General features: G+C 39.6%; 1 protein-coding gene across 2 annotated transcripts in view; it reads left to right on the top strand.

Moving 5' to 3' along the window:
• The window catches only part of TAPT1 (transmembrane anterior posterior transformation 1), a 49,289-nt gene extending 45,046 nt beyond the window's left edge, over positions 1 to 4,243 (top strand). For both annotated transcript variants that reach the window (XM_084204331.1, XM_084204330.1), the window contains one exon: positions 2,147 to 4,243. In XM_084204331.1, the coding sequence (XP_084060457.1) occupies positions 2,147 to 2,376 (230 nt within the window). In that variant the 3' untranslated portion in view covers positions 2,377 to 4,243. The remainder of the gene's footprint in view (positions 1 to 2,146) is intronic.
• Positions 4,244 to 13,083: the final 8,840 nt, after the last annotated feature.

Below are 13,083 nucleotides of genomic sequence, written 5' to 3'. Positions count from 1 at the left end.
TGAAATCCAGATAGGAGTTTCAGTGGGTCTCTACCCCATTTCCAGTTTGTGCAGCACAATTTCCTCTTACAGGTCCTCAGCATCAGCAGTTAATTTATAATGGGAATATGGCATTATTGTGTTTTTGTGACACATTATAGGAGGAAACAGAAACCTTCATTGTTCCTCTCAACTGAATTGGATTGCATCTTCCTGTGGGAAAAGCTCAATGAGAGCCTTAGAGAACTTAACAGTGGAGCTTTTATTGTGTTCACTCCATGGCTTGCCAACTACTTGAACAGCTTGAAATGCAAGGTGCTCGTTAGTCGTCAGAGTGTCTGGCCAGCAAGGGGAGAGTTAAGAATCTGTCAGTGTTTGGCGTAAACCTCTGTATCTCATATGTGTCAAATCACATCAGGCAGAAACTTGGTGCAAATGTTTACTTTTAAAGTTCATATAGCTGCTTTACTTTCACGAGGAAAGAATGTGATATAAATTGTTCTGAATTCATATTTGCATTCAGTTTTGCATTTCATTAGAGGACTATAATGATAATGTTTTAATTAAACATTCTATTACTACATTTGTATATGAGACTTAGTAAGTTGTACTTAGTTATATTGAGCCTTAAACTTAGAGTATATAAATCCTGAAGACTCTTTTGAGCTGAAGTAGCAGGGATGCTTATTTTCTCCAATGGAAAGATTTTGAGCAAAAAGTAGCAACCAAAAAGCTTTTGTAGATTTTATTCAGAGTATTCCTGGCTTCCAGTGGTGATGGGAAGAACTCAATTTTACAGTTTTTTGGGGATTTAATATTTTTAACACCTCTTTATTTACTAGAAGTCTTGATTATGTGAAAGAATTATTTTACCTTCCCCAGCTTTTGCATTCTTACTGCTGGATTCTGCAGTATTAGTTAATCTCAGTGCCCCACTTCCTGGGTTTTTACAATACAGTCTCTCAACCCATCTCTTCTTAGGATGAGGGTAAGGGAATTAGTCTGCTCTCCTTTCTGCCAGCTTATAGTTCAAGTCAGTTAATTTCCTAAAGAGTTTCCACCCTGCCCACAAAAACAAAGTTAAAATTTTGAAGAATAAAATTCTAAGCTTGCTCTTGACGGATGGTAATTACTAATTACTGGTAATCATTTATAGGCTCACCAGCTACATCTGGAAGCTGCTGGGTTAGAAAATATTTACATTTGTAACCAAGTTCTAGAATGAAATTTACTTGTCTCCTTTTTCAATGCAAGTTTAGTACCTTTAACTTGCATAAGATTGTAGAGGGTAACCCATGTACCTCCAAGTACTAGATGGCATACTGTGGACAGATGCTCTGCAGAAATAAATTTTTGTAGTAATTTGGATAGTGCTGCCATTCTAACAGGTAACATTTCCTTGGGCTGGTCTGCAGTACTCTCCACATCAGTCAGATTTTTTCAGACTCCTTTAAAAACAATAGCTCAATCTTTACTGAGGAGATAATTTTTTTTCTTATCTTCTTTCTTACCTCCTTGTGATTTCCTAGTGTATTTTAATTCTTTAAATGTTTTAACAAAATATGGGAAAAAATACATGGATATTACTTACCAATATCCTAGATTAATGAAGCCAGTGTTCAGTTCCACTGAAGTAAGAGACAGGAATAAAAATAGACATCTTTAATAGCACTGCTTTAGAAATCAGTGCATAGCAGTGCATGAGTCATTTATAAGCTATCCCTGGAGAAGACAGGTTTATTGTACTTACATAGAGGATTAGGCACATCTAGTTCTGCCACAGAGATTCCTTTTGTTCATTTCAGTAGCAAACATTTGCGTGATTCACACAAGGACTGTCAAAAATGTTTTTGCTGAAGCCAATAAAAATAAGCATGTATGTCCTAACTTCTGCTGCTTATGCTCTTGCTGATTATTTAAACTTGTGTAGAATTTGTTTTTTCTGTCTATTTATTTTCTATATGTTTTCTAAATCAGAAAAGGAAATCTCTTACAGTAAAGCTAAGAAGAGGCAGTGTCTTCCAGAAAGCAGTTTTCTGTTGTTCTGCTGACTTGCTGCAGCACACTTCTTCAGGATAACTTTGGACAAATCTGGAAGTTGCACATTCTATCAATATGTCTGTGTTAAATTCATTATTATCTTTGTAATTGTCTTCTGTTTCAACAGGAATGTCCACAGATGAAAACGGTTCTACATCAGTTACCAATCAGCCAGTGCATCAGAAGGAGAATATGCCGTCTTTACTTGTAACAAGCAATTCTGATCAATTTCTGACAACTCCTGATGGAGAAGAAAAAGATATAAGCCAAGACAGTTCAGAATTAAAACACAGGTCTGCAAAGAAAGACTTGTTGGAGATAGACAGGTTTACTATTTGTGGAAACAGAATTGACTAAGAATTTATTTTTTTTTAAATCTATGTGCTAAGGATACTGAGCTGTTGGGACAGCAGATGCTACCAGAATGGACAGTTGCCAAAAGGCACATAAATATTTATTTAAAAACTTAAATTATTAATGGCAAAAAAATTATTAATTTCTTTCTACAAGTAACTTGGCTTGGTATCTGGTCAGGTCAAGTAAGTGATCTTTAACTTGCCTCTTGGAAAATGTGGTGGATCGTGAGTCTCTAGCCTGGTGGCAGAGCTGCAGTATCACTTTTCTGGAACACAGACTGGAGAAAAGCATAACCCTGTTCTGCATTATGGAACCATGCTTCCAGAACACTATTTTTCATGAAGGTTCCTCCAGTGTAAGGATATTCCTGGAAATGTTTGGTGACTTGACCGGAAGCTTGCCTATCCAGTTACCGTGTTTATTAAACATCTGCAAGCAGAATTCAAAACTTGTGCTTATATCAACAAACACATAAAGCATTGGTACATAAAACAGTAAGTCAAGATAGTTATTCTTGTCAACAAAAATATTTTCAAGATATATCTTGAAAATCTTGTAATCAGAATAAAATTTTGCCTTTAAGTGAAAGACTTACTGCTTAGTATTACATCTTTATACTAAACACCAAGGAAAGATCACAGTAATGAAGGTTCTGCTTAACTGGGCAAATATGAAGCATATTCATTTCATGTGTTGTGTGTCCTGCAAGGCAAATTATTTAGAATTTTTTTTTAAAAGCTGAGGATTTTGTGTTGCTGTAGGAAAAAATATTAAAGGGGCACTTCTAATGTTAAGGAAAGGGAGTGTTAATTGCAGCAAGCAAGTGTTGTGTTGGAACTGTAGGTATGGCATTAACACAGCAGTAAAGAACATTGCACTGCATTTTGCATATAACTCTTAGAAGAATGACATCTGTATATTAACTTGCCTGAGAACATGGCTATAAAAGCTCACACTGACAATCAAACCATAATTATCCATTCAGTGTAACTGATTGGTTATAGTCAAACTTAAGTAGATGGACTAGATCTATAAAGAGCATTTAAGCATTACAATGCATCTTAATTTCTGGTGTGAGATGCAGAGTTGGGAGGGTTGACAAAAGAAGTTTCGAAATCCTCAGACCAAGAGTGGATTAAATTTGAGCTCAAAACACAGGCTGGAGAGTTTTATCAGAAGAGACCCCTTAGTTAATGATAAATTCTTCATATGTTGTTAAAACACAGCATTAGCTTCCAAAATGCCTTTCAGACATTCAAGTAAGCACCAATTTTACTTTCCAAGGGAAGGTATCATAAAAGTACTTCAGTACTGAACAAATGAAGACAATTTGCTCTTTGCAAATTTCATAATTTGTCAGAATGGGAAAGCCAAAGTTTCTTTGCTCTATGAACATGTGAAAGTTTAATGTATCTGCTAATCCCTGAGACTTGCAGGACTACAGTAATATAGCAGATGGAGGCAGTTGGACAGAGTTACATGTCTGAGCAGATGATAATGAGAGAACTCTGCTGTACAGTTATGGTTGTTTGCTCTGGTGAGAACTCCCACCAGAGTGGCTGCAGTCTTTCAGCCTCCCCTCTCCCATAAGAGTAGTGGGAGTAATGGCCAAAATCTGTGGTTATGTTTAGGGATGAAAGTAAAAAGAAGAGGACTTGTGCTGTGGAAAAATTTGAAAATCTTTAATTTTTGATGTATTTTATACTAATTGGAGATGTTCACACATTGAAATTAAGATTATCTGTCAATTTGGTGTACCTTTATTTTATAATTATTTAGCAGTTGCTAAAGAAAGCTTGAAATTGCTTTAATTTTTTTTTCTGTTGAATGACATTCTGTATCAATTTTATAAGTGCATCTTGTGTGAAACTCAATAAAATTCAATTTTGTAATATTTGTTTAAAAAAGGAAAAGTACAGCGTCGACATTTCTTTTTTAGTATTCAGAGTTGGTGATCTTGCAAAGTATTTAATGTTTAATTTCCAATTTCCACAAAGTAGGATTCTTGCAAATGTGGGACATGAATGAGTGTAAGAACTGGGTTATCAATGGCTTCAGATCTATTTCTGTAGCAGTTGGTTGTTGCCACTTGTAGAAAGCAGATATTGATGCCATCCTATTATTAATTTGGTTTTTAAGGGCACACACCATGTGAATGAAAAAATCCCGTGTCTCAGGGGAGTTGTAATTTCTGTAGTTATTACTACAATTGGATTTACAGCTCCCCAGCAAAGCCAAGTGTGAGTGCAGGAGCAGCACAGGCAAAGCCCTTGCTGAGCACAGGGTGCTGGCAGTGGAAGGGTAACGAGTCCTGTCCTGAATCCTCCTGGGGCTTTGTCTGACACTTGAATGGTGGTGCCTGCTCTAAAGCAGCCCAGCTGGGCTTTGGGTATGGCTGGTAGCCCCCTGCCTGCTCTGGAGGTGAGACTTCATTGCCCTGGCATCACCATAGCTCCAAGGCGTACTCGAGGCGCTGCTGCAGAGGGCATGGCAACCACAGCGCTTCCCCTTGAGCTCCCCAAGTCTGCTAGGGGCTCAGCTGGGCATCCCTTCCCTTTGTTGCAAGCTCTCTGATTGTTCTCATCTTTGTGTTCATGATTTATAGGGATTCCTTGGATCTCTAACAGAGTATCTTAAATGAAAAATCACAGCTGTTTCTCTGACCCTGGGTGGTCCTCTCAGAACTGTAGAGGTGGCTGAAGGGGAACAAACCACCAAACAAGAAAAAACAGCAATACCAAATTTCTCATTGCTAGATACAGCTGTTCATTTAGGTTTTCTTGAAAAGCTCCTGTCTTAACAGTGATACAGATAAGAGCATCACAAGTTAAGTAGTGCATAAATTAAGTTCTTCAATTGATAAATCCCTCCAAAAATAAAATCTAGGCAAGCAGTGATATTTCAGCTAAAGTCACAGTTGCCAAATTAATTCCAAAAGCACACATTGAGTACAATGTATATTCATAATTAGTATTATTCATTATGGGAGCATTAAGAAACAACTGGTTTTGACAGGATTATTTAATTAATCTTTTGAAGCCTTTCAGATGTTCATCAGCCAAGCAGAATTTCCCCTCAAGCATAGTAGTTTTACAATCATAACCATGCTGTTAATTTACTCTCCTCTCAATTTAAAGTGAGTTTGTGGAAACTTTTCAACTTTGCCTTAATTTTTTGTGGTGCAAAATTTTGTGTAGTCTACTAATTTGTTCCAAAGTCTGTTTCTGTGACTCAGCACCATTGAAGAGGTCACTGTTGTTAAAGCCAGTGTTTGCCCAGTTGTGGCTGCTGTGCCAGCTCAGCTGTTGGGCTGGAGATGTGAATCTTCTTGGTGGTGGTGAGCAAGGATGGATGCAACTTAATTATAGCACAGAGTCTGTAATCAGACTCTGTGAAGCTCCTGAAACATTTTGTCTTATAAACTGGGCTCTTTATTGTGAGTAAACTAGGTTTTGTTCAACTCAGTCTTGGGGAGTCATAGCTTCAGAATGCTCTTCACAAATGTTAAACAAAATTTGCTTTTAAAACTTCTTCAGAATAAGTGCTCTTTCTTAGAAATTTGAACTGGCCTAATTTTGCTGACTGCAGGGAAGCAAATAGCTTTGTGTAAACACTGAGCAGCTGTCAGGGGGAGCTGCAGTTGGGACCACCTTTATCTCAAAGAAATTGTATATAATTATATAAAATATTTAGACTGTGAAGGCTGTCAGAAAACAATGTATAATTTCTGTAAGTTTTTTTCATAGTAACTTTCATCAACCATACCTACCAAGCCTGAGTCTAGTTAGGCTTTTTTTAGGATTTCAGTATACCCTGATTTAGTAAAACACTGCCAGCAGAGTTGTAAAAGATAAATAAAAAACACTAAAGAACATTTATTAGTAAGCTCACAGTTTTAATAACAAAAAAAATCCAAAATTGCAATAGGTTTTAAGAAATTTCTCAGTTTTGACCAAAACACTTATCATATTTGTGATGAAATAAACTCAGATTTTAAAATGTGCCTGTGTTGTAACTCTGCTGCCCACCTGGGCCTCACAGCTGCAGCTTTAGGCTGTGTAGGCTGTCATTGCTTCCATTCATCACCACTGCCTAGGAGAGTGATGCTATCAAGCAGAGCTGAGGTTCATTCTCAGTTGGAGGCAGTTCTGTCTGACAGATGAACTGCAAGGAAGTGTTGAGCACTGGGGGGAGAGGGAGAGAGAGGAGTCAGTTTTTGTGAATATGAAGATGTGGATTGCAGCATCTCCCTTGGGTTCTAGTATTTTTAGACTGACCTGAGCAGTTCTATTACAAGCTTTGCTAGATAAATCCTGTATTCTATAGGCAAACATGTTGCATGCATTATATGTTGTGTTTGCTGCTTCCATATTTTTATATCAGAAATTACTAATCTTGGAGCAATGGTATGAGAGCTGTGTTACAAGTATATTTTTAATAGAGCAATTTTTGGTGTTCAAGGAAGTGTCAGGTTTTATATTGGTTGTTCTTCCCATTCATGCTCAGATTGTTGGACAGGAGCAGTAATAAATTTATTGACAGTTTTCAGTATCAGCAGTATGTTCCTGGTATGCCCAGTCCTGACAGGTGCTTAGATCACAGAGTCACTGAATGGTTTGCCTTGGAAGGGACCTTAAAAATCATCTCATTCCAACACCCCTGCCATGGGCAGGGACACATTTCTCTAGACCGGGTTGCTCAAAGCCCCGTCCAGCCTGGCCTGGAACACTGCTGGGGATGGGGCAGCCGCAGCTTCTCTGGGCAGCCTGTGCCAGTGTCCCACCAGTCTCACAGCAAAGAATTTCTCCTAATGTCTAATGTAAACCTAATCCTAGTTTGAAGCCATTCCCCCTTGTCCAGTCACTACATGCCCTTGTAAAAGTTTCTCCATCTTGTAGGCTCCCTGTCTGCTGTCCCAGAAAATACATTATCAAGGTAGCTCAGAAATCACTTGTTTGATATTGGCAGTTTAAAATATGTGAAATTGCAGATTCTTAGGAAGTGATACATATGATAGAAGTGTGAAAGGAAACTTAAAGTCCAGCACTGGACAGCATATTCTTAGGACTGAAACACTAAATCAACACAGGAAGGTGTGTGAGTTGATGCAAGTACAATCCTGGTACAGCTCTGAATGTCAGACCAAAATTTTCCTGCAGGTTTGATTTGAGCTTGGCACTCCTGTTAAAGGCAGCAATACAGCCACCAGCCACCTTTCTGTAGCCAAGGCAGCAGGAGCTGTGATAGGTGAGTTCCTTCTGGGAACAATTCCTGAAGCGTCGCGTGTATCTAACCTGGAAGCTGTGGGACACTGTTTTCAGGTGGATGCTTTCTGCCCTTTGGAGTCTCTTGAGGTGTAGCTGCAATAAAAATGAACCTTGTTTTGAAGCTCAGCACTAATTACTGATGGGAGGCAATGTCCCTAATGCAATAGCAGAGGATACACCTGTTGGGCTGATCAAAAAATCTGTGTGTCCTTAGTCACTTTAAATTACTTTGACATTGGAGTAGAGCGAATTCTGCTGCATCTGAGGTGATGCTTTGTGGTGCCTGTTCAGCCATTCACTGACTGACCACGAGCTATTTGGCTTCCATGTGGGAGCCAATAAATTCACCAGCCAGTTTTTGTGCTAGACCCTCATTTCTCAAAAGCAAGGACCAAAGCCCCTGTAGTGATTCTTTGCGTAGGTGCTGTGCTAATGGCAGCAGAGTAATTTTGTGGAATTTATTTATCTGCCTTGTAGAAGGCAAAGGGGGCATTGAAGTCATCCAACATCAGTTCAACTACCGGGCCTTACAAAGCCTGGGCCAGTCACAGCTTGTAAAGAATCAGGGAAGACAATCCAGCACACTAGGCCAGAGCAGCTGGAGTGTTCTGGAAAGCCAATGTCAAAATTTTGATCTTTCTGGTTCTGTTCTGCTGCTGTTCCCCCCTTGTTGCTGTGTGTTGGTGCTTGTCACGCAGTCCAGCCATGCAGTTTGGTGCCAGAGCTGAGGTTTTTCTCTGCCCTGTGTCAGCTGTGTCTGCTTGCTTTGTTCCAGGGCTCACTGCTCACTCACTTTTTTTACCTATTTTTTAAATCTTGTTAATCAAGCCTGTTTCACAGTATCAGAAGCTGCCTAGAGCTACTGATTCTAGCTCAGGTCCTGTCCAATGCAGTGTCCAATCCTGATACTCCTTTCTCAATCACAAATGACAATTTTCTTGAACAGTAAATAAGTACACTGCAAATGCTGTAATTACCTTCCCACGATCTGTTTTAAGTCTTCCTTACTGAAATTTAACCCTCCATACTTTTTGTCCATCTGTGGCATGGAGAATAGATTTTGCCTTTCCCTCTCTTTTCTTCTTACATCCTTGGCAGCTGAGACTGTTTTGTGTTTCCCTTCAGGCTCCTGCTGAACCCCCACAATGAGTTCAGCTTCTGTTTGTGTGGAGAGTGTGTCCCATGCTCATTCTGAGCACAGAACTCCAGCTGATACCTTCCATCCCAGCTGAGCTGAACCTGAGGATTACATCAGCCAGCTTTTAGCTGCCATATCCTGGTATGGAAATTCCCTCTTAAAAACAGGATGCCGCTTCTGACCCAGGAGAGTTTGAATGTGCTGCAGGAACTGGATGCTTCCAATGGAACTGCCTGATTATTCCCAAGCCTGCACTTGTGCTGTAGTATACTGCTGCCAAAATGTAAAATCCTGTATTAGAGCTGCTTCAGTTCAATTTTTTTACCATCTGTTTCTGTGGTTGGTCAAGTTTGTTTTGAACTCCTGTCAGGTAGTGCATTCATAGCCTCCACTTCACCTTTCTCTGGCACCTGCCCAATATTACTGATTAAAAACACTGAGTGGCAATGGAGCATGAAGAGACCCCTGCAAAATCTTACTGCTCTGTGAGGATGAAGTGGTGATAAATATTCCCCAAGCAGGATTTCTCAAGAAGCTTTATCAGCTGCTCCAAGCAATTTTAATCTCTACTATGTTTCCTTAGTTTGGAAAGATCACATGAAAGAGTATCAAAAGTCTCATAAAAGTCAACATATGTGATTATCTGCTGCTTCTCACCTTATGGTGTGCTGCGTTGTTGAAGGGAAATGCACTGGTTTGAAATGATCTGACAAATTTATGCTGGCTTTCATTCATCATCACATTACTCTTCAAATGCTGAAAAGAACAAAACCCAAATCTGATTATGTGCCCAGAAAAACTGTGGAAGACTGCAGTTGGTTTGATCTATCATTTCCTTTTTCCCTTTTCCAAAGATTGCTCTTTTAAATCACAAGAAATCTGCTACCAACTTTGTTAGCCACTTTTCAGAGTTTTCTGTTTTGGTGCCAAGGATAAGACCTAAGCTGAGTGAAAAATCTCACATCCCTCCCTACTGATGTGTGAAGATCCCTATAAGTTCCCATGAGATTGCTGGTGGTATATTTGGTAAGGAGAATGGTGGGTTTGTACTGCTGTGTTTTGCCTTAGTGTGAATAAAGTAAGAAGCTCTCATGGTGTGCAAAGCCCTACTAATGTGCCTTTGATTACCTCTGAGGGTAAAAGGAGACAAGTGCTAAGCTGTCACCAGAACTGATGTTTACCAAAGGCCCTTCAGCAGGCGTAGAGAAGGTATGAGATAAATCTCTGAAGCATTTTGTGATGTCCTAAGTTCCCAGTGATGAGAAACAAGAAAGCAAAGTCTAAGTACCTACCATGACCCTCAAACGCAGGGTAAGGGCTGTGGCTCTCCCTCTGTGCTGGTGCTGTGCTGTCTCAGGGAGATGGAGGGGTGTGCAGCTCAGGCAGTATCCATAAGCATCTGAAATGTTCAGTGGAGGCATATTCCTACCTGTCCTTGCCTTGGATTTACAGCAACTACCTGACTTTTTCTGGTCCTTAGGCTTTAGCTGGGATTGAACAGTTACTGCTTACCAATGGGCTCCTGTTGTTCTTTTCCTCCCAAATCTGACTGAAAGCCTCCCCATCCTGGAAAGTCAACAGACAAAGAAGCTTCCCTTGTCAAGAGGGTTCTCATCTTCCTCAACAGCTCATGGACACCATCCCATGGCTGAGGGTGACAAAGCCACCTTGGAAACATCACCTGTGTGTTTCCTCCTGGAAGCTTTTGGCTTCACCTGACCCTGGAGCAGAAGGTATAGGATTCACAAGTCTAGAGCAGCATCCCTACTGTTTTCTCCCCTGCTCTAAGTACCTTAGTTCATTGGCCAGGGTCCCTTCCTGTGTCACTTGGCTATCTTTGTGCTGCTTGGGTGCAGAGAACACATCTCCTGGGCAGGAGCCCTTCCTTCACACCCATCTGAACATTTCACCAGCCCCTGCTGCTTTTTCATTGCAGTGATGACTGTAATTTGTTTTTTTGGCAAGACATTTGTTCTTTTCTACAACAAAGAATGAATTCTTACTTGCTGGCCGGCTACTGGAGCAGCATAACAAACCATCTTTTAGCTACCTGCTAAGAGCAGGAGCAGAGGAAGCCTGTGATACATTAATTTCCTTCCTCCTTACCCTAGCAGGTAGAGTGAGCAACAAATCACTTTCTCCCAAATTACATTTTTAGTGGAGAACTGTTATAATAACTCTTCTTGATCACCTCTTTTCCAAAGAATAAAGTAGCTTTAAGTTCTTTCCTCTAGACTCTCCCCAATTTGTCTGCATTGGTCCCAAAACTGGAGGCCACCCTCCTGCCAAGGCTTCACAGAAACCTTCTGTTGGAACAAAGTGTGATTCTTCCTTTCCAAGTTATGCTCCTATTGAATATCTTATATTTGATAAAGCAAATTTATCATTAAGTTGTCTCTGTCAGCATAAAGTTTGGATGCTTCTTGTGTAGCAGCATGGCCAAATTGCACCAAGCCTGGGCTGGACTTTAAAGAGATTTAGATATTAATTAGTTTTATTTAAGCACCTGGATACCTTAATGAAATGATCTCTTGCAGAGTCTGTTGAGATTGGCACTTCTTATTATTAAGGTGTAATAGCCATAAATATGGATTAATGGCTTGGCTTTGGGACCCTGACACCTTGATTAGAGATACTCGAGCCTCACTTTATTCCAAGACCTGAAGCAGGCAGCTGAGATGCAATATCAGCTCCACTTACAATGCCACTGTCTTGACATGAAATCCTTGATGTAGTGCTGTGAAGGGGAGATGAAAGCTGCAAGCTTTGCCCAGTTCCCTTTGCACTTCAACAATCTTTACATTTACACTTCCAGCGAGGTGTCAAAGATCTGGATGTTATATTTTTGGATGAGAATTGTAATAAAATACTTCAGGCATGAAGTTAAATCCTTGAGCCTGAATTCTCAGTGAAATACCAGCAGACCACAAAGAATCAGAGACATACTTCACCCTGACAGGTTTTCTGTGCAATTGATGTATTTTTATGCTGTGCTAATTTAGTGTAAAGACCCCAATCTTGTGAATAAAATAAAATGGAAAACAATAAAACAAAAAAATAAAGTCTAATGAAAAAACCTAAGGCAAATACTTGTTAAAAAAAAAACTAACAAGAAACAAATTCCACAAAAACAAACAAAAAATAAAATTATAACAAAAAAGCAAACAAAAACCCATAAACAGCAAAAGCCAAAACAAACAAAAAAACCCACAAAACCTATCCCACACTATTGCTATCAGGCAAATGGTAGCAATTTCTAGGACATTGCAATTTACAAAAATCTTCCAAATTATGTGGGGCAGCGCCTCAATTATAGCTGACTTTTCCTAATTAAAAAAAATTCAATTAGTAATTTCTAGGTTGTAAGTTGAAAGCACCACTATAGCTTTCTCTTCAATGCAGTAACATTTAAATATCCCTTTAATCTGAAGTAATTAGTTAGGAAATACACTACAGATCATCCTGGGACACTCCTCTAGCAAACAATTGTCACTGCTTAAAAGTTTGCGTCTGCTTGAAAGTGATACACTTATGAAAACCTACACCTCAAATTCTATAATAGCTTTCACCAAAGCCACAGTCCTTCCTGCTTTTTGAAATGCGCAGTAAGTCCCTGTGCAAATGTAATATCATGCTTTCACATTTCAGTCAATAATCTCAAAATCAACAAATCTCAATTAAGCCTCATAGCAGCACGTTCTGCCACAGTGGGACATGGAAGACTATTTCTGCTTAAGGAACCCATGAAATGAAGAACAGGGAATCCAACTCACTGACCCAAAATCTGTCTCAGAGTAAGGAACAAGGCCAGAAGGACTTAGAGTGCTGGTCCATCCTGAAGAACAGCACTTGCCTGAGGCAAAGAAACTCTTTGATTTACTTTAGATTTACTCATTGTGTTAGGCTTCACCAAGGGAATGTGCAGGGCAATTTCAAGACCAGGTTTCAGGATTACCCATTCTCTGGGATAAACTTCAGGGCAGGTTCACCCCTGTCTGAAGCACCATGATTGATGCACACTGTGAGATCTGAAAAACAAAAAGCTTTGAATGCTGCTTTCTTTTCTTGGACCTCCAGGACATTTTTTTTATCAGTGGTAATTACTTGGAGGCTTTTGTCTGTAACCCTAAGAAGTGGAGAGTTTTTCTCTAAAATAAATACATAAAATGCAGATTGCTGTACAATCAGATGACCCCAGGAGTTCCAGCCTTAGGAAATACAGCAAGCACAAGTGTTGAGAGATTGCAGTGCAAAAACAACGCTCGCCACCTTAACTAAACATTTTCTCCCAGGGTGAAATGC

The sequence above is a fragment of the Fringilla coelebs genome (assembly GCF_963513975.1).
Source record: "Fringilla coelebs genome assembly, chromosome: 4".
In the NCBI taxonomy this organism is placed as follows: Eukaryota; Metazoa; Chordata; class Aves; order Passeriformes; family Fringillidae; genus Fringilla; species Fringilla coelebs.
This window is presented reverse-complemented; position numbering and strand designations above follow the sequence as displayed.